The sequence below is a fragment of the Vombatus ursinus genome, unplaced genomic scaffold, assembly GCF_900497805.2.
Source record: "Vombatus ursinus unplaced genomic scaffold, bare-nosed wombat genome assembly UNPS02014781.1, whole genome shotgun sequence".
Taxonomy (NCBI): Eukaryota; Metazoa; Chordata; class Mammalia; order Diprotodontia; family Vombatidae; genus Vombatus; species Vombatus ursinus.
The window spans coordinates 34575709-34598726 of NW_020954559.1; the positions used below are offsets into that span (position 1 = coordinate 34575709).

General features: G+C 36.1%; 1 protein-coding gene across 2 annotated transcripts in view; it reads left to right on the forward strand.

Moving 5' to 3' along the window:
* The window catches only part of LOC114046112 (collagen alpha-2(IV) chain-like), a 287529-nt gene that overhangs the window by 160234 nt on the left and 104277 nt on the right, over window positions 1–23018 (forward strand). For both annotated transcript variants that reach the window (XM_027866367.1, XM_027866368.1), the window contains exons 5-14: window positions 4881–5015; window positions 5099–5143; window positions 8917–9033; window positions 11227–11298; window positions 15077–15112; window positions 15202–15264; window positions 17059–17094; window positions 19938–19979; window positions 20595–20693; window positions 22595–22630. In XM_027866367.1, the coding sequence (XP_027722168.1) occupies window positions 4881–5015; window positions 5099–5143; window positions 8917–9033; window positions 11227–11298; window positions 15077–15112; window positions 15202–15264; window positions 17059–17094; window positions 19938–19979; window positions 20595–20693; window positions 22595–22630 (681 nt within the window). The remainder of the gene's footprint in view (window positions 1–4880; window positions 5016–5098; window positions 5144–8916; window positions 9034–11226; window positions 11299–15076; window positions 15113–15201; window positions 15265–17058; window positions 17095–19937; window positions 19980–20594; window positions 20694–22594; window positions 22631–23018) is intronic.

Below are 23018 nucleotides of genomic sequence, written 5' to 3' on the forward strand. Positions count from 1 at the left end.
TAGATAGATAGATAGATAGATAGATAGATAGATAGATAGATAGATAGGTAGGTAGATAGACAGATAGATAAATAGAGGGCACAGGGTGAGTTGAAGATGCAGCGGTGATATCTGGAGAATAATATTAAGGAGTAAGAGAAGATTATACTGGGAGGAGAAAGGGAGAGGTAGAATGGGCTTTTACAGTGGAGGGGAAATAGGGGTAGGTGAGAGGGAATGAGTGAATCTTGTTCTCATCGGCTTTGGCTTAAGGATGGAATAATGTACACACTGAATTGGGTATGGAAATCTATCTTACCCTACAGGAAAATAGGGGGGAAGGGGATAAGAGAGCAGAGGGACAATAGAGGGGAGGGCAGATTGGGGGAGAAGCAAACACTTCTAAGGAGGGACAGGGTCAAAAGAGACAATAGAATAAACCGGGGTGGGGGATAGGATGAAGGGAAATATAGTTAGTTTTTCACAACAAAAAAAAAATTTTAATAACAAAATAAACTCCTCTCCAGTCTAAGAAATGGAAGGTGTCTAAAATTTAAGTGAGAGAACAACTATGGTATGCAGCCTTTGAGCAGTTCAGAGATTAAGAACATTCTTATCTGAAGAGATGTTTTAAAGTAGTCCTTTCCACTTCTTTTGCTGACATACTTTGCAGCTGATGACAAATAGCTCCCAAAATCAGCCCGAGGAGGAAATTCCTGGGGAAGTATTGTATAATAGATTAAAAACGCAGTGTGCTTATTTGGAAGCCTTATTTTTTTTTTCAATGCAATTTAATTCAGCAAACATTTATTTAATACCTATTGTGTACAAAGCATATAGCCCCATTGTTAGGCACTAGGGAAACAAAAATAAAGACATAGATTCTGCTCTTAAAAAGTTCTTCATGGCCAGAGGTGGATGATGACAGCATTGAGTATCTTGGAGTAGTAAAGAAGTGATTTTAAAAATTTGTCTGTATTTAACGACCTGAAGCTAAAGTTGATGTAGCCAAAGGGAGGGAGGCCTTTAAATATATATATATATATATATATATTTATCCTACAGTAAAACTGTAGAATACCCTTATCCTTGACATTTCACTGTTCTGTACAAGGCTGCTTGTGTTTTTTCTTTTGTTTTATTTTTTAAATAGCCAAAGTCCAATAAACTGGGGAAATCCATCATGCTTATGCATGAACTAGAGATTTAGTTAAATAAAAAATTTTGGTCATATAAAAAAAAAAAGTTCTTCATCTGTAAAATTATGGGGTTAGACTCGATCTCAAGTTCTTCCCGGATCTAGAACTATGATACTATGAAGACACTTAGGTGAATAACTATGTTACTAAACTATGTGTGTCTACAAAGGAAAGATGCAGAAATGGTGCTGAGAAATGAGAAGAAGAAGACAGTCCTTGTTACCTAAGTATAGGGATTGTAGGGAAGGATCAAAGAATCTTGAGTTGAGCCCTGAAGGACGGGAGAAATTTTTACAGTAAGAGGATGATATAATGAAAGGCTCAGAAGTGAAAAAGACCAGCATAAGAGCAGAAAATGTGGAGAATGACAGTTTTGCTGAAACACATAGTGTGTGAAGGACAGGGAGAATAGTATGAAATAATACTGGAAAGCCACACTGGATCTAGACCTGGGGCAGGCCCCAAATGCTAGGACAAGAAGATTATACTGTGTTCATTATTCAGTGGGGAGCTCCTCAGGTTTCCAGAAGAGTACCAAAGATCAGAGTGGTACATCAAGATCAGGTTGGCAGCAGACTGAAACAATGAGCTGAAACAGGAATAGAGTGGAGGCAAAAAGACCAGTAATCCAGAAGTGAAGCAATAAGTGCCTAGCCTAGAGGTGCTACAGTGAGAGTAGAAAGGAAGAAGAAGATTTAAGTGAAACATTTTTATCCTTCCTTCAGAAACTGGCTACTCTTTTTCCTTTCTTGCCCAGACAGAGCCTTAAGGTTAATAAAATTTAGGTAGAAATAGACACTCATTTGTGTGGGTTATCTGACAAATTAATAGTTATTTGAGCTGAGTTTTTCTTGAGCCCTCTGAAATCATTTTACTAATTTTAAGCCTCAGGTTGTAGAGTTGTTCTATATGTGGACATTTCTCTTTCTTTTCTTTTTTTTTTTTTTTTTTTTTTTGCAATTGGGGTTAAGCGACTTGACCAGGGTCACACAGCTAGTAAGTGTCAAGTGTTTGGTCTGAGGCCAGATTTGAACCCCTGTCCTCCTGACTTCAGGGCCAGTGCTCTATCCACTGCGCCACCTAGCTGCCCCTATATGTGGACATTTCTAATTACAGTTAGGATTTTGGCCTCTTCCACAAGAACCAGATTTAAAATCCTCAGAACCTTAGTAAAAATGTCTCAGGATTTTAAGTGTATCCTATGTGCAGTCCTGGTATTTAAACAATGTCTACTCAAGTCTGAACATATACCTTTGGTGCTGTTCTACCCCAAACTGACCCATTCTCTCCCTTCACATTCCAGTAACCTTTACAGTGTGTGAAAATCCACCATGACATTTATTCTTCCCTAACATTAAAGTTGAGACTTACCAGTAGAAAACACTTGAGTTTAATAGGGAGAAAAAAAATTAATGGGAAAAGGAGATAAAGTGTTTTATGGCCTTTTTTCCCTCTCTAACTCAATCAGCCTTTCCCGAAGAGAAAGTTGAATGAGATGATCTCTGAGGTCCCCTGCAGCTCTAAAAACCTATGAATCTTTGTGGGCCAGTTGCTTTACGGAAGAAATCAAGAGGAAATTTATCTGAGGATCAATCAGTTTCCTCCTGAATATGTTTCTCTGAGAGAAATATTTTTATTTGGGGAATGATTTATACATTTGTATTTATACATTGCATTTACCATATTATGCTATTATAATTTTATGGTATCACTCCACATATGTGAGCTTGACTGAAAGAGATGGTATATGATCCCATACTGAGTACTTTCATGCTTACCATTATAATAGTAATGATGATGATGATAGCTGGCATTTATATAGCTGTTTAAGGTTTAGAAAGTGTTTTACAAATATTATCTCACTTGATTCTCTCGATAATCCTGGGAGATAGGTACTATTATTACTCTCATTTTACAAATGAGAATACAGGCAAAGGTCATATGACTTGCCCAGGGTTACACAGCTGGAAGTGTCTGAGACTAGATTCGAACTCAGATATTCCTGACTCCAGGCCCAGTGTTCTGTCCCCTATTGTGGAAATGTTATTTTCAAGCATGTCACCGGAATTTCCAGACAAAAAGCTAGGTGCTTCCTCAATCCATGCAAATAAATTAAACTAGTCTGCCAGTCTTTGTCTTAACTTTATTTTTAAAACAAGCTAATACAAAAGGAAAGGGAGAGGGGGAAGTAATTTTTCCAGTCCATGCTTGGACTAAGGATGGAAGTCGTCTGGCAATGATGATGATTAACACTAAGGAAAATCCCTTCTCTTAACCTGATCATTCCAGATGGGCTTTATTGGCAAATAAAGGTCAGGATATCCTATGGAAAGCCTAGTCACTTAACAACTTAAACATTTAAAGTCATCACATCCTTTAGCCTTGAGGTGCAATTACTCTGATTAAACTAAAACACCTTCAATTTAATCAGAATAATGAAACTTTGAGAATATGGGGAGACAATGTGAGTTGTGATTCTCACATGGGTTTACTCCTGGACCTTCTTAAAGCAGACACTGTCTAGATCTTTATGTGAACAGTTCCATCCGCTCAGAATCTCGGCATGAATTATGCTGAAGTGACATCCTCCACCAAAATAGGAAAGTCCAGGACTGTATTCCAAAAGTCTGTCTTCCCATCCAAAAATTAAGGTCATAAAAAGAATACTTTGATCTTCAGAGATTGCCTGACAATGCAAGGAAAATGACTACATAATGTGGTTAGTTATTTGTGACAAATCAAAAATTATCCAGAAAAAGGTAATGGATACCAGACAGAATTATGGTTTTTCATATCTAGAATATAAATATTCCATTTGAGTTAATGAAGGATATGTTTCCTTCTGGTCCAGCATATAGAAATCTTATATAGGTAGAAATGTCATTAAGAAGAATGGCAAAAATAGTGGGGAAATTGTTTTCCTTAAAACATTTTTAAGTAACGCTCTTGTTTGCACATAGTTGTATGCATGTCATCTCTCTGTGAACTCCTTGAGAGAGGGGACTGTCTTTTTGCCTTCCTTCTTATCCCCACTGCTTAACACAATGCCTAGCAGAGAGTGGGCTCTTAATAAATGTTTGTTGCCCACCTGACTGATCGACTCACAAATTACAAGCTTGTACAGAGTGTCCCAAAAGTCTTAGTGCAGTTTTAAGGTCCAATAAATTTAAAAGTCCGATTTAAAGTCCAATAAAATTAAAACTACACTAAGACTTTTGGAACACTGCGTAATTATGGTTTTACTTTGGAGAGGGAAAAATGAGGGATGTTTTTATAGTACTTGATAGTTTCTAAAACACTTTCCCATATAATGGATTATTCTATTTGGACCTTGAGACAACCATGGGGGTAGATAGAACAGATATTATTATCCTCATTCTACTGATGAAGAAGTGAAATTTCAAACACATTACATGATTTACCAACGATCATGGGATGGTAGTACTCTTTCCATGAAGCATGCTGCTTTTATATCTTAACTCAATGTCATTCTTGGGACCTCATTGGATAATTCTTTATTTCATTCTGAAACACTACTCTGAGTAGTGAATACAGAATATTGTAGCTGGCACATCACGTCTTCTGAAGGATCTGCTTTATCTAAGTAAAGATAATTATTTCAAAGTAAATCACTAATGAGGATGCTTGTTCATTGTGCTCCCCTATGCAAATAATCCTGTATTTTTGTGGGGTTTTTTTCAGGGTCAACCAGGACCAGTTGGGCCACAAGGATACAGTGGACCACCAGGGCTGCAAGGTATTCCTGGATTACAAGGACGCAAAGGTGATAAAGGTGAACGTGGAGCACCAGGAATAACAGGGCCCAAAGGAGATGTGGTATGTTCATTACTGATATTTCATCTGACTTTATGAAGCATAATCAATGCTTCCATTTCAAGTTTGATTTCTTTCTTTTTTAGGGACAAAGAGGTGTTTCTGGATTTCCTGGAGCTGATGGAATTCCTGTAAGCAATAGATTTTTTGAAATATTTTTAAATATTTTATGTTTTGAGTAGGATAAATCTGTTCTAATTCAAGTTCCCGTCTTCCTTTTTTCTTATTTCTACATTAAAATTCTTGGGAAATAAATATAAAAATACGTTTTTGCACTGTTCCTAATTTCCCAGTAAAGTACTTGCTGAATTGTTAAATTAATTAATTGTTTTATAACTTTGGGTTCAAAACTTAATTTTCAGAATTAAGGTTATTTTCTTAAAACTGAATATTCTATTAAAGTAAAAGCTACAATTCTAATCAGAAATCCCCTGAGAAAGGTAAAATGTAATCATTTTCATGTACCACATTATAAGCCACAAAGATACAGATATATGTCATCTACTGTACTGTTAATTTTATCAGTCTAAAAAGTCATTTGTGAAATTTTGCATGAAATATAAAAATGTCTGCAAGGCAGCTATATGTAATAACTCACCCTTAAAATTTGTGTAGTTTTTCACATTTTCTGAGGTAAACACACATAAAAGGAAAAAAAAGAAAAAGCATGCTTTGTTCATGGGAAAATCTCAAAATGTAATAAAATGTGTTTTTCTAACCTATTTTGCTTTACTTCTTGTGGGCATAGAAAAATAAACAAAACAGCCTGACTCACAGCCTTCTTCACAGGAATCCCTGGACAGATTTCCCAGGCCTGGTTTCCTGACCAGTGCTCTGACATCAAGGTCTCTGTTTATCACATACTCCCATCCTCCTCTTATCCTGACATTTCTTTAGTTTTAAGACATCTGCTTCATCCTTGTCCATATTTCCAGATTTTTTTGCTCTCACCCAGTTATTTATACTCATATTCTGTGTGTGTGTGTGTGTGTGTCTCTCTCTCTTTCTCTCTCTCTCTCTCTCTCTCTCACACACACACACACACACACACACACACACACACATATCCACATCTTTTCTATTTCTCTCTTATTTCAAAGGCTCCGCTCCATGGTAAGATGACTAATTTGTGGGAACCTAGAAAAATGGTCATGGAATATTTCGGAGGGAATCAGCATTATAATACTTCATCTCTTCAAATCACAACTTCCACAACAGTTGAAGAAAATAATGAAGTAAAAGACTGTAGATTATGTTTGTCCAAACATGACACATGCTGAACCAAGAGGTCACGTGAAGGGTGGACTGTTACAGCTGGGATAGAATAAACACCTCAATTAAATTATGCTATCATAAACTTGTCAAGAAATAACCGTGGCATTAATCAGAATATTTAAGAATTGACCAACATCTTTCTTATCTCATGAGAGTTAAAAAAAAATGAGGATGAAAGAATTGCAATACTAAGTTTCTGAATAACAATCCTCAAAACAAATCATCAGGAAAAAATTTTTTCAAGTCTTTAGATTTCATAGATGCATAGAATCAAAGATTTGATAGACACCTCAGAAATCACTTCTATAACATTCCAAACAGGTTAGAGGTCATCTAACTTTCTTCACTAAGTGAAGTAAAACTGACTAATTTAGTTCTATTAAAATATAAGCTTCTTAAGGGCAGGAATTGACTAGCTTTGGTATTTCTATCCTGAGTACCAAGCACAGTGCCTGGTACATAGTGGCACTTAATGAATGCTTGATTTTTATCCCTAAATCTGAGTTGAAACAATCAGATTAAAAACACCTGTGAATGACAGGACTAAATATCTTCTCAAGTTTAAAGACTCATTTAAAACAAGAAGGAACAATTTCCCAAGCCAGAAAGAAAATGTTAGCATGTGGTCACCAAGAACTACAAGGTACAAAGGGATAAAAGTGGTCCATGACCCAGTGCCTCTGGGTGATGCTTGAGATGGTCAGCCTGCTTCAGCTGCAGTAATCTGATACAAACAATTAAACCTATGTGACTTTACTAGCTCCTTCGGATCGTAACCACATGCTATGGCTGGGTAACTAACAAAAGTCGAGTCTAGGATCATTGTAGCTATTTGGAAGCTATTTACAAGAAGTGATACACAAAGGAATCCTGGAATCAGATCAGAGAAATGTAGTTTGAAGAATTGCAGGTGGACTTAAAGTTCAAAAATATTTGAAAGTCTTGTTTAGAGCACAATCTTAAACCAGGGGCAAACTGAGATTTCATTTCAAGTTACATAGCCCATCGAAAAGAACAAAAGCAGACAGTTCAAATCCAGGGGAAGGCACTCAGAAGTGTAGTGGTTCTTTCTGAACAAAAGTTTTGTGGATACAGATACAGAAGATAAGGTAAGAAGATATCAGAAGATATAGAACCAAGCTCTACAAATATTGCCAATGGTTCCAAACCATGCTCTAGTCTATAGAGAGTACTGTATAGAAGGAATTGTTGGCCACATGTCGATGTTTTAATCTTTTATCACAAACACACACTCACACACAGAGTAACCATTATCACACACAGAGTAAAAGAAACTATCAAAATGAGAAGCAATAAAGTGGTCAACAAGGAAAAGAAAAGAGTGAGGTGGAAACAACTGAAGAATAGAAAAATTCCAGAACTTAGCTTCTGACAGGCTGCTCGACTACATGTAATTAAGGAAGTTCAACATTTTCAACAATCTTTATGGTTCGGTTTGAGAAATGTCAGCCCCAGTATAGAGTCAAACATCCTGAAGCATCAAATTTTCCAGACTGACACCAACACCTAAAATTTTTCTGAATCTATTAAAAATGCTTATTGAAAAAAAAATTTGTCTGACCTTCTGTTTGACATCATCAGTTAAAAGTGGATTTTGAATATTCAAGATACTAATAATCAGAGATTCAACAAAGAAAATAATAGAATTTGTATCATAATAATCTTTCAGTTCCTTTTAAAACAGCCTTTACAGCAAATAAGTCATCAAATCATTATCCTGATAAGTGAAATTAAGAAAAAGCTGTGAAGACTGGTACCTCAGATATCTAGTAATTTGCTAGTCTCAAAAGCAAATAAAATTAAAATAAATAAATGCAAAATAAAAGCAAAAGCTTTTATTGTGTGATACCTAAATTTTGGAATATAAGATCACTAATTGAGACTTCTTCCATTTCCAGGAAACTGGGACCAAATTAGTCTGACTCTCCAGTTACTCAAAGGATACATAATATTCTAGTCCCTCCCCCTTCTAAAAAAAAAACTGATTCAGGACATTGCATGACAGTAAATGCTTTCCTTATAAAGGAAATAAGATGGGATCAAAGCCACCTCCCGCATTGGTATCATGCCATGATTGTATCCATGCTGTGGTTGAAGAATTTCTTGTTTAGAAGCTAGAAGCTTTTAGGACACTCCATGCTGATCATCTTAATCCAGGCTAAGATAATAGGCACAGCCAGAGTTACACTGTATAGACCTAAAGAAGAAACTTGTGCCATCCCTAAAAAGGAGCTGAATGCTAGTATAATTCTTATGAAGACATTTTTTTCAGTTTTTTTTTTTTTAAGAACAGCTCTCCCAGTTCCTCCTAACTCTCAAGGGCATTTGGGGAACCCTCAATACATTTTTCTCTTTTAAAAGTTTAGCCAAAACATAGCTGCACTAATTTGCCCTAAAGACCTTTGCTTGATACTATTTTTATAATGTCTGAGGCATCTGATTACAGCTGTATCTATGCTAAAATAAAGTATTCTTTTCTTCTTTTTTTGAACACTGGTTTCCTGTGGATTCAAGCCTGGGACTCTGTGAGAATGTTGAAAAACTCTATTGGGGCAGAAAAATGAAAACTAGAAACAGATGGTATTAACACTTTTTTTTTCCTTCACAGGGTCATCCAGGTCAAGGTGGACCCCGGGGAAGACCAGGCAGTGATGGTTGCAATGGAACCACTGGAGATGCTGGTACACAGGGACCTCCAGGTTCTGGGGGTTTACCTGGACTCCCTGTAAGTATTTAGTACAAATATGTTGGCTTCAACTAATTGTTCTTGGAAAAAAAAAGTGATGAACTTTGAATAAGTAATATTTGATAGACCATCACTTGGGTATGGTACAGTAGAAGGAGTGTTGGATTTGGACTCAGAAGACCTGAAGGCAAATCCTGTCTCTGATATTGACTATTTGAATCAACTCTAGCAAATCATGTGACCTCAATTAACTTCAGTTTCCTCATATATAAAAAAGTGAGGTTGGACTTGGTGAACTTTAAGGTTCCTTCCAAGCCTTAACCTTAACTCTGTACATTTCTCTGCAATGTTATGGATTCATTAAGATAAGAAACTAGTTACCCTAAATTCTAAGAAGTTTTTTACTAAAGTGCCATAAATTGTATCACTTGTAAATAGCCAATGATATTGGTGCTTCAGTTTGTCCTAGGAAAAAAATATGTCCCTAATAGTGGTTATATATTCCCTTTTAAAGTGAGCATCTTTAGTATAGTATTTCAAAAGTATTTTATCCTTGTTGCTATACATTTTTGAGGCAACTTAAATTGCTTCAATTTTCCTCTAGAATAGAAATGGAAAGAGAATCACTTATATCTCTCCTCTGACTTTTGTGAGCTAGAGCTACTCTCTCATCATGATAGCTACCACCTATAAAAACCTTTCCCTTCAAAATCTGGGATAGCATATTTGAGTTTGAGGAAAAGGCAAAACATAAATTCCCTAGATCCAAATCATAATCCTTTCCCTTTTCCTTCCTTAGAAATAATTAAGAAAGAGCAAACACTTTCGATCAGTTTTGTATTGGAGTTTATGTCCTAAGAGGAGTTGCCTCCTCTCATTTTCTCACGTCGTATTCTACCTGGCCACCAAAGATCCTGAAACTGATAAAACTAGAAAGATTTTTTAAGCGTATTGTGAAACCCCTAACTATTTCTGTTTGTCCTTTTAGTCACTGTGTTCTTTAGACTGTAATATTTTCGTGATGAACAGAGTTAATCTTCCTGAACAATGCCTGTGATAGCCCAGTGGGTTTTCCTTTATTTTTAAGGATGGAGTATTCTTTGTATATTGTGCCTCAAGGACAAAATAATCAGTTATCCATCCTCCATTAAAGACTTATGTCATTGTGCCATGATAGTTTGATGGTGAACATGCGTTCTTGATTGTTATCATGCTTTCACACTGCAAATGCTGGCCAGTCTCACCAAGCCAGTTCTCACCTTCAAGAATGGCCTCAACAGATTGAGTGTTTGTTGTCTAAGGACCAACCTAATCAAGCTTGAAGAGGCTCATGATCAGCAAGTTGGCCATTAAGTAATGAATTTTTATTTTTTGACCTCAATAATTCATGGAAATGATCTACTAATTACAAAAGCAGGGGCAATCTGTGTTATTGACAAGAGTACTCACACTGATGGAAGCCTTAATCTTTTGAAGTATTAGGATTTAAATTTTATTTATAATCTCATTTTTTAGCATATTCATAAAGTACTCCATGAATATTTCAGCAACACGTCCCTCTCAGGTTCCCCTTTTCCATTTTGCAAAACAAAATTAATGATTAGATTTCCTAGATACACACACACACACACACACACACACACACATACACACACCTATACAGATTGTATTGGAGGGAAATATCATCTTTGAAATAATAACTCAGATTCCTCCTCATGCCTAAGGGGCTTAGAATATCCTGTTAACTCTTCTAGACCACTAGGAGACCAACTAAGGAGAGCCCATAATCTTTTTTATAAAAAGAAATACAACTGATTTCTACATTTACTAAGAGACTAATATTCAGAAGATTCATATAAATATAAAATACAAATATGTTCTATTAATTTATATCTTAGAGTTATAATTTCAGATAATATTAAACTAGAATAATATTGCATATAAATATGATGCACAGGGTAAGGAATAAACTAAGTAACTCTACCACTAAGTACTTAGTTGTTAATTATTTAGACAAGTTTATAAATCGTGCAGTAGAGCAGCATATGCTGTGTCCTAATTAGACACACACTCCTACTATGAGAGTAGCTAGATATTATCTACAGAGGTGGAAACTGAAAATTTTGGTTCCACAAAAGTTCAACTAAAACATTACTGCCTACTTTTTTTAAAAATGTGCATTTGTTTTTGTGGTTGTTGTATGTTTTATTTTTTATCTATTTGCTTATTTAGGGACCACAAGGACCCAAAGGTCAGAAAGGTGAACCTTACGCATTTTCTCAGGCTGATCGAGATAGATACAGGGTAAGTACATAACCAATACTATAGAGAGTTTAACCCAGTAACCATTATTGAATTCATATTCCATTAACTCAAGTTTATGTGAAATAATGGGAAAACCAGTGGTGTAAGAATCCTAAAGGGAATAATCAAAAAATATTTCCATTTGAAATGCATTGCTGTACTCATATTTGAATATGTGATATACTCTGGGAATTCACATCACTCCAAAGAAAGTAGAAAGGCAACCCTGTCAAAACCAGACTGGAGAACATAAAAAGCTTCTTTATCTTTCATGCCTGTTCCATAGGTCAGGCTGAGATTGAATAGAATCACTAATGTCTCGGATTGATGCAAAGCACAGCTGTGGACAAAGCCATTATATTTCCCTAAGTTTCTTGATTATCTGGATCCCGTCTTCTCAGAATAATACAAATGTAGAGAAAATCCAATTTAACAGTTTCATTCAGAAGGTGTTCATGAAAATGACTATCAATATGAAAGAATTTATTAGACATTCTCAAACATCCTTCTATACTAGTAGCTTCTGCTAGGTTCTGTGAAACATTGCTTCAACTACTTTTTCATTCATTCATTCATTCATTCATTCATTCATTCATTCATAAATGTTAAAAAGTTTAATGAGTCAGTATAGAAGGATTAATCTAAACTTTACCTCTACTATAGCTTATGCACCTCTCCCATCCTCTTTATTCCTACTGCCACCATGTTAGTACACACTCTCATTACCATCTGCCTTGTCAATTATTGCAATAGTCCCCTACCGGATCTTCCCACCTCTGCTCTAAATAATCCTTCACAGCATCATGGAACTTATTTACCATATGCATACAGTCAGTCCTCCAATTTCTCTATTCACAACCTTTGCAGTAATCTTCTTTGGACTACCAAGCTCAATTGAGAGCCCTTGACCTAGAATTCAAGGCCCTCCATAATCTGGAGTCACTCTACCTTCCCAGCATTCTCTCTTATTGCTTCTTTCTGCAACTTCTACTCTCTATCATCCAGACAATTTTAGTATTTAAATAATTATAGTGCTCTAATTGCCCATATAAAGCCTTACATTTGCCTGTTTTTGTGTCTTTGCTCATATTGTTTCCCGTTCCTGGAATTCCCTGCCCCACTCTTTTTGCTAAATTCAAACCTTTCCTTTAAAACTCATCTCATATTCCATCTCCTTCCAAAAGCTCTCCCTTATGGCCCAAGAGAGAAAATGACCCTTCCCCCCACAATATTTTGTTTGAAACTTTCATGTGTAATACTAATTCATGGATTATTTAGTGCCCTAGTTATTATGTGTCTGTCAGTCATATTGTTGAGGTCTAGAGGTTTAGGGGTGCTGGGACCCCAGAATCACAACATGCAGGTCCTGCCCAAAAGAATTTGTCCCAAGCCTTCTTTCAGCCAAAGACAACATTTATTAAAGATGAGCCATATACGCCAAACTCCTAATCAATCTGACCATTTGTGATGCCTGTAAGGAGGAGCAGGCATGAGGAGGGTGCCTAAATGGCGGCCAAGATGGATCTTATATACAGAAAGACTATGGGAGGGATCTAGGTGTGGTCAAGGTGTTTGGGTTGAGGGAGGGTGGGGGGTAGGGGGTGTGGGAGAAGGGGTGTCTTGATGGGAGTGGCCAGTACTAGAGGAGGATTTTAGGGAGGCTCTTGAAGCTGAGGTGACTGGGAGAATTATCAATGGGAGTATGTGGGAGGTTTAATGGGCCTGGATAAGATATAGGTTGGGATGCTGGGGCTATCAGGCAATAGACAAGGAAGGGCTAGACTTCAATTAGGTTAACAAAGAATTGGGAGATTGGGCCTAGGCAATAAGGAAGAGCTAGTTGATAGGAAAATGAACTTCAGGGGACTGCTAGATTTCCTTGACCAGGTAAAAGTTCAAATAGAGTTCAGGGGTTTTCTGGAGCCCGTAAACAAATGGGACCCAAATTCTTTTTGGGGCGAGGGGCAAAGGTCTGGCTTGGGCCCATACCCCATCACTATCTTCCATTAAACTACGAATTCCATGAGAACGAGGAGGGAGGGTCCATCATCCTATTAGAACATTGTATCTCGCTCATTGTCTAACACAGTGTTCTATTGTGCCTCAACAGACACTAACCCTAAACATTTCTTGAATTCGTCTAATTGAATCCCCTGTGTATAATTCACATCAAGAATAAGATTAATAGCAATAGAAATATATACCTGCAAAGAAAGAATGTTAGATAGTAGATTTTATGACTTTTGGGGAGTTAGGTGGTGCCATAGTGCACAGAATACCAGGCCTGCAGCCAGAAAAGACCCATCTTCCAGAGTTCAAATATGGCTTCAGGCACTTACTAGCTGTGTGACTCTGGGCAAGTCACTTAACCCTGTTTGCCTCAGTTTCCTCATCTATGAAATAAACCAGAGAAAGAAATAACAAATCACTGCAGTATCTTTGTCAAGAAAACCCCAAAAAGGGTCATGAAGAGTAAGACACAATTGAAATGACTGAAGAAAAACATCATGACTTTCAGTCTTTTTGTGAAATCTTTGAGAAGGAAGCTATTTTTATCAGTATTGTGGGTTTTTCGTGCTTTATAAATTGGGCAGCTACATAAAACACCACCCAGCAGTGAAATATATTAAATTCAGTTCGTTAAAAATCCTTTTACTCAACACTTTTTGGGAGATCTTATACTAAAAATCAGTTTAGGAAAAAAGAAAGGCTGTGTCTATTATGAAATACATAACATTTAAGTTATGTCTAAACAAATATTTAACATTTACGTAATGTCTAAACAAGTAGATGAAGTAATATCTAGACAAGGAATATGGATAAGCATGTGTAAGCCTGCTCTTGATAAACCAGGTAGCATTTTTTGAAGTGTTGATTAATCAAAATATTTTTAAGAGATCAGGTCCAAACATTAGGAAAATTATTTTGGCAGCTATTGGAAGTTTAATTAAAAATGGGTAAGACTGGAGACAGAGAGACCAGTTGGATGGCTAATGTAATAGTCCCAAGAAGAGGAAATGAGGATTTGAACTGTGCTTGTATCCCAAAGGCAGTAGAAAGGAGAAGAAAACTGTGCAAGATTTTGGGAAAATCAAATCCACTTGACTTGACAACCACATGGACATATAGGGGAAACAATGAGTCAAAGATAGCTGAAGTTTGATGCCTCTATGATTAGGAGAATGGTAGCGTCATTAAGAGAACCCAGAAAGCCAGGAACAGGGAAAGATTTTGAGGGAAAGAGCAGATGTTCAATTTGGGATATACTGAGTGTGAGGTGGGGGTGGGACATCCAGGTGGAGATGTTTTCTATTTTAGGTGATAGAATTGTTTCCATGATTCTTAATGCGTTTGCCCAAGAATCACCACTTTATTCCTTGCTCATAATGGCACACCTTATGGGGGATCACTGTCCAATTAATAAGTGTAACAATTCATTTGGTAATCATGCAGATCTAGAAGCCTTGCCGCAGCCCTTTAAACATAACAAATATTGCAATAATCTCTGACTGAAGAATAATAAAGCATGTGGGTTTTATTTCTTGTGCTTACTTGTAAGCCTTCTGTAGAGAGAACAAGTTAGTATAAAAAAAAAAAATCATGGACTGATAAATGAGTGGTTGTCCTTAATTGTAAGACTGAGTTAAAAGGTAACCTAAATTGCAATATATTTGTAATCTATTCCATCTCATAATTTTAAATGTTAACAGCAATACAGAATCATATTTTTAAATGATCATACTCTGAATCTTATTTGTACATGTTTTATCTTCATTAGGGCGATTTGGGCGAACCTGGTTTTATCGGTTTACCAGTAAGTTTCATTTTTTAAAAAGTCTTACTTTGGCTAATTTTTATTAATGACAGTCTTCAAAATAATATTCTTTTGTTACATTTACACAGGGTCCTCCAGGTTATCCTGGCAGTCCGGGAAAAATTGGTCCTGTTGGAGCCCCTGGACGACCGGTAAGTCAACTTAATACACCAATTCAGTTTTCTCTTTTGCTACCATTTACACAGCCTACACATTATATTATGAAACCTCTGGTCATTGTAGAAAACAGCAAGGCCAAAAATAAATAAACAAAAAAAACAGAATCCTTTCCTACGTGTCATTTTGATCAAAATAGATTTTGAGTAGGGCTTCAATTTAAGTCATCAGGTCACTGTGGGGAGGACAAATTTTGCTTTGGTCGCAGGTGGATACTTCAACATATATGTGAAAAGCAATACCTGTCTAGTACTACTCAACTCTTGCACACTGTGCCTTAAGCAAGATCTGAGTATCTTTGGACCAAGGAAGTTTGTTTAAGCAGCCCTGGATCCCTGACAATAAAGGATGAGCAATTTAGTATCATGCTTTGCTCGAGGCTAGTGTGGAGAAAGGAGATTGGGTATCATTTGGTAGTGTGGGAGTCCAGTAGTGTTCCCCATCCTGCCAGTAATGGTAGGTTGAGATGTGATGGGTGCTAAAGTCATGCAAGAGAGAGGATTAGGGACAAAAAAAATTGTATGTATCTATACAGAAGGCACCCTGCTTCACTTAATACTCAGGACCACACACTTGACTTGAATCAAACTGCTAGAAACTAATCCTAAATGTTTTGAGGACTGGTCATTTTCTGAATCTCAGGTCTTCCAGAGTATCAGATAAGAGGAACTAGACTTAAAGAGAGTCAAACTAAATCAAATTGAGAAGCATTGTTAAATACTGAAGCAAGATATAAAGATGAGTTGTAAGATCTGCTACTCTGGAAATCTTGAAGGTGTTTATCAACGCACATATGTAGGAAGATTTAAATTTTATCCTTTTGGGAATTACAGGGCTGGTCCAGATTATGTCATGAAGTTCTTTCTAGTCCTGTGAGACTTTGTTTTCCTAAGCAGTTGCCCCATTGTTACAATAATCTAATATGTAGGTCAACTACTAACCGTGAAATTAAGTAGCTGTTCCTAATGGAATTAAGCCAAGAATATCAGTCAGTGACCCTAAGATACTTCACCCTCCAAACACATAATTTGGTATACACTCACCTACACACAAAGAATAGCTCAGGGCTATGGTCTGAAGGTGAAATTTAATGTCCCTGTGTTTCATATAGGAATAACTTACAAATGGGTCACAGTAAACTGAGGCTTCATATTTCAAATGGTTGCTTTTTATACATAATTTTTATCTATTTTAATAGGAAGTTCTGGAAATTTTGACTAAAGTTTTGAGTTTCCATATAGAAAGCCAACATTCATCCTCTCCACTTCTTTATATTCTGGTGTATTTAAATGCTTGTTCTTAGACAATGTAGCCATTTCAACATCCAAGATGCTTTAAAATGACTCTTGGTACTCTGACTGATTGATGGCCTATCCCACAGAGTTATAGTCAGGAAGACTAGATGTTGTGAGGAATTACAAAGGATTTTAAAGGATCTGGTCCCTGTTCTGGAGGTGTTTACCATCAAATGCTGGGGACAGAACAACCGAATGTAGTCATTAAGTGAACTCAGAAAGATAAACGAATGAATAGGACTGAAAGCAGCTATTCAGAGATAGAAAGGATATCTGCATCACTTAGGTGACCCCACGCATTACTTCTACACAGTCCTGTGCCCATATATAAATAAATGTGTTGTAAACCTTTATGGATGTTAAATTGTGTTTTGAATATGTAGTGAATTATGTTCCTATCATATCTCAACAAGTTTTGTCAAGGTCCTTTCTATAGAGAATTCAATTAACAAATTATCTTTTTTATTTCTGTAGGGACCTCCTGGACCCCCAGGACCAAAAGGACAAGCAGTAAGTCTGTCTGTCTATCTGTCTGTCTGTCTCTATCTCTCCCTCTTCCTCTCTCTCAAATAGCCTTATTTGGAAGCTATGTGGACCAGAGTGCTGGAGATGGAGTTAAAAAAGAACTGAGTTGAAATCTGACCTCAGACACTTACTAGTTGTGTGACCCTGGGCAAGTCACTTAACCTCTGTCTGCCTCCATTTCCTCCATTGTATAATGAGGATAATAACAGCACCTACTTCACCAGGTTGTTGTAAGAATCAAATGAGATATTTATAAAGCATTTAGTAGTGCCTGGCACATAGTAGGCACTGTATTACTGCTTATTTCCCTCTCATTTATTTTCATGGGCTTTTTTTTTAATCATAGAACTATTCTACTGACATTTTTGCTAATTGTGAAGGATGCTTGCTTTGTAAGTTTTTTAAAAGCTTCATGTTAAGCTATAAATGTGTATCACAACTGGTAAAAAAAAACAGTATGAGGTACAGAAATACTTTACATACAAGTTAGTGGTAACTTGAATAAGCAGAAACTTTTCCTTGAAGGGCCACAGAATTCTTGTTTTCTGAACACAAACATGGTTCTACCATGGTTGTTCCATAATAGACTAGGGCCTCAAGCTTTTTGTCACTGATTCAGTTGACATAGAGGGAGAAAACTCATTTCAGTATCCTCATGTATAAAGTGAGATGGTTGAATCTCTGAAATCTCATACAATTCTAACACTCTTTGATTCCATGATCATTAAGTCCATAGGGTATGTTGGGCTGGGAGATTTGGCTGGAGCTTTAGATGGCTATGCTCTGACTTGAACATAACTGTGATGTAGGGGATAGAGCACTGGACTTGGAGTTAGGAAGACCTGGCCCAAACCCCACGAGCAGTGTGACATTGGGCAAATCGTGTACTGATGTCCTGTAAGGTCCCTTCCTGCTCTAAATCCTCTATTTAACTCATCCAGTGATGAGTTAAATAGACAGTCTAAAACAGAACATGCTCCATTAATGAATGTGTTAGCAAAGGTTCTAGAGAAGTCAGAAATATTGTACTACAGTTGCCGTTGCTTGTCCTTCATTTTTGAAAAGGACCAAAGACATCGCAGGAGAAGCAGAAGATATGTGACTTTATGGCATGTATCCATGCATCTGCCACACAGAAACTTTCTTCAAATCTTGGATCTCTAAATATACCAAGCTATCCCTATAGAACTTCCTATTTATATGGTCCACTCATGGCTGATGCTGCCCTCAATGAATTGAACAGGGGCTTGCTATAACTACCCAGCCAAGGCTGTTGGTCCTATCCCCATGGAGCAGCAGGCTTGGGCAGGATGGGAAATTACCAGAGCCAAGAGCAGCGGATGTAGGACAGGACAACCTTGGCCCAGAAAGCAGCCTCCAAGTCCGACAAGCGTAACCCCAGAGCTTCAGATCTCCCTTTGCTTCTTCAAATACAAACAGCTCTCCTCACCTCCTGACACTGTCATTTCCTGGTTGCTCCTAGGGCCAAATGATGAAGCAAGAAGAGAGGGAAAGAGGGAGGGAGGGTGGGTGAGAGAAAGGAAACAGAGATGATGCAAAGATCTGAAATTCATCCAGCTTCAAGCTAGGCTGGTTTCATTTCTCTGCTTTGATCTAAGTTTCCAACCAGGTGGGAAAGACAGTGAAAGAAAAAATTAATGAAAAGATTTGTTTTTATCTTTACGAAGCACATGGGCCTGGATAATATATTAGAAAGAGAAAGATCAGATGGAGGGGAATCTTATGGGAAACATGTTAATTTAGGAGAAAAGAAGGGAGCAAGAAAAAAAAGAAAAAGGGATTAGAGGGGGGAAAGAGAGGCCTTTCCATTTTTTGCATGCAATTGTGGTTTTCTCTTTTTGCCCCTCTGGGGTTTTGCAAATGAGATATGGATATATATATACCTACATACATAATGTACATATACCTGAACAAACATTTATATATATATATATATATATGCACATACATGTATGTATGTATATATGTATGTGTATATATATATATGTGTGTGTGTGTGTGTGTATGTATGAGCTATACAGTGAATAGCAAAATGATAAGAACCTTGATGGTTTTGAGTAGATGGCCTAAGTAATATAGTTTGGGTCTTATAATTGAAAAATAATATGAAAGAGGAAAAATATTTTTAAAGGGGAAAGAATGAGAACATAGGCCCTATGAGATATTGGGAAAAGAGATCATCTGAGGGGAGAACAAGTAATGAATGGTCATCAGATATATGAAGGCTCATCATGTAAATAGTACAAGCTGTTCTCAAGCTCCCTGGAGGAATATACAAAAAGAAATAGGTTTACATTGTGAGAAGAGTAATTTTGAGAGAATAGAGAACTCTCTGGCCGTAAAGTTGTTTGACACACTAACTTTCAAAAGAAAGTTATAGAATTTTCTGAAAGATCACCAATGAAAAGATAAATACCCATCTGACCTGAGTGGTGGCAGTTTTCCTTGTAGTTCACCGTTCAGTTAAAATACCGTTTTTCTAAAGTGCCTGATTTCAGTCCTCCCCATTTAGAGCACAGTTTATCTCGGCCTGATTTGTTGTGGGTCTTTGTTTCTGAATAAGTTGTGTGTAATTATTTGTGCTCAAACACTGATGCTGCATACATGAGTATTGGTGGAAATAGTTAGAAACTCTCTTCCGGCTGTTGGTTTTATTGAAGTAAAGTAAAAATATTCTGTAAGCTCAGTTTTACCTCCAGTAATGTTTCAGAGAGCTAGAGCTTTGGTGAACATTCCTTTTAACCTCATTATGAATGCTTACCTTTGTTCGATGTTACCTACCTACTAAAAACGATTTCTCTTTTCAGGGCAACAGAGGCCTTGGTTTTTATGGTGAAAAGGGTGAAAAGGTAAAGGAGCCGTGACAAATTAAAGCCTTGACTGGAAGTAAATTATTTATGTTCAACATTTAGAAAACAATTCTTTTCATTACTGACTTGTTATTACCTTTATTACACGATAATGAAAATATGCACATTTGAATCATTTTGCCTAAAATGAGGAACCTGGTTCTTCATTGTGACAATGTAGAGGCCCACATTTTTGGTTCACTCTAGGTGATATTGATTAAAAAAAAAAAAGACTGAATGAAAAGCTTGATCAGCGTCTGATTCACCCATAACATTGAGATTTGAGCTTAATCAGACCATATCCTTACTTTGCAGAATTTATGGAAGACTGTGAGACACATTGTGAGAGGTAACCAAAAAAAGAAAGGAAGGAAAGAAGAAAAGAGCAGGAATACATGTTTCTATAGTTAGATCCTGAGGCAAGAAAGCAGTATATTATCTCTAAAACAGAGTATATCAGGACAGTTCTCATAAATTTATAATCAATAACTCAACTCAAATATACAAGTCATTCCTAAAGTTCATGAGAAACAATCCCATTCTTCACAAGCAAAGATCCCTCCTTTAAAAACTGTAGCTTCCACTGCTAAATTGTTCTTTATCATTGCCTAATAGGGTGATATTGGGCGGCCCGGTCCCACTGGAATTCCATCAGAGAGTGAAGTTTCTATTACCATTACTGAAAATGTGCTGGAACAAATAGATCAATATAAGGTAAAGGTGCTGTGTTGAAATTCAGTAAATGATTCGAAATAAGTAACTTTGAAATTGTAATCTTTTGTGGGCTTGAAAAGGGACACAGTGTACAACAAAAGAATTTGAACAACAAAAGAGAAAATGTTCTTTCCTTTACAGAGACATTAGGTGCTTTTAAGAGGGGACCAAATAGATAAAATACCACTCAATTATTGTGATGACATCAAACATGTCTGCCACTCTAGTATAGTACAGAAATTTTGTTAAGGTCAAAGCAATATGACATTCCAAAACCCAAAGAATTATTTCCTGTGTACCTAGAATTCTCATTAAGGCATAGGAAAATGAATACAGCATAGATTCTAAGCTTAGTTTATAAGAACTGAACAAGTGTAGTTTTTATTATAGTGGAAAATTGAATTCTATAAAATGAAGTCACACTCTGTTTTCTCAATGTTGTCAGTAGAGCAATATTTTTTCTCTGAGGGCCAGTGAAGTTTATTTCACACAATCTCTAAAGTTCTTAATAACAATTTATATTCTAATAAGACACTTTTTGGAATCTGAAATAAAATAAATGTCTTTAAGTCAAGCCTTTTTATAAAGCATACAGTTGTATAATAAAAGTACAAATATTTTCATTAAAGAAATGTATTCAGATTCATGATTGGTCAAATTATCACAATTAGAATTAGCATACTTTTTTAATCTTTCCATGTTGAGAAATATCATGTAAATTTTGGAGATAATCATTTAAATCTTGGTCATAAGCTGATCATTCTTAAAACTAACTGCGCAGAGAAGATGTGAGAGTTAACAAATTATCATTTATGAAACTCTTCAATTACCATTAAATCAAAACATTTCTTTCTGTCTGAGAAGTCATTACTGGTCAAATTCAATTGACTTCATAAAAGCTGCTAGGAAAAAATAAGTAAATGTTGAATTTTTAGTTAAAAGAACCCACCAACAACTGTGAGATCAATATTCAACATTTGCATCATACTATAATGATAAAGTGCTAATCTTGGAGACAGAAAGAGCTGAGTTCAAATACTACTTCAGATATTTACTAGCAATATATGACCCTGGGAAAAAGTCATTAAATGTCTCTGCACATCATTTAACCTCTGTGAGTCCAAGTTTCCACATCTGTAAAATGGGAATAATATAGTGCCTCACAGAATTTTTGTAAGCATCACTTAGATATTATATATAAAGATCTTTGAAAATCTTTAAAATGCTATGTAAATATCCATTATTATTATTATTATTATTATTATGGCACCATTATTTAGATTAAATCTATTCCTCATCCAAGAGAATAATAATCCTCAAATTTCAGTTATCCCCACTATTGGAGAACAGGGAAAAGGATCATTTCAAACAGAAGCTAATCTCAAAATACTTATTTTTAGTGCAGTGATGAATTATTTATGTCTTCGCAAAAATTAACCTTCAAAATTATGTTTTATTTAAGCTAATGCTAAAATTAGTTGAATTCTCTTGAGTGTACATGGCTACAACAGTGATTCAAATATAGACCCAGCAGAGCATAAGGTGACTAGTATTAAAATTTTGCCACAGATATTCTTCATATAGGTCATCAAATTTCATAAGTTTGGATATATCCAGATATGTTATAAGATACCCAAACAAAATTATTTTTAATTTTACTAACATAAGGTCATAAAATCATAAAGCTTGTAAATCATATGTTCATAACTCTTAAAAATCAACTCTTTAACATCAATTTTAAACTCTTTTTCAGTTTTTGTTACTATTAGAGCTAACAATAATCTACCCAAAATAATCATTTTCTTGAGTCCATTTCATTTCATACAATAAAGTCTGATATACTTTGAAATATTTTTGTTGTTGGCTTATTCATTACTTTTACTTTTCATGTTTTTTACAAGGGTGAAAAAGGAGACCGGGGAGATCCAGGCTGGAGTGTAAGTCAGATGTAAAACATCCTTAAGCATGACCTGCCATTGAAAAATACTGTGTTATTTGGGTTTTTCTTAGTTTAAATATTAGAATATCTAGAAGCTGTGATCACAAACTAATTATGTCACCTTTGTTTCTCATCTATCTTTTCCCTTGTTTTCAATTTTTTTAAAGTAATGGATTTGAAAAGAATTTCAGATATGGATCTGCATATTAAATATTAGCTAATCAGCATTTCCATCATTTGCAAAGCATCACCAGATGCTTCACAACATGTGCAGGTGAAGGGGCTCCAGTTCTCACATTTGGATTTGCAATAGATCAGCAAGTCCTAAGGCAATGTTCCTTTAACTCTATGATGGCTTTTAATGATTCAATTCAGTCTGTATTTAT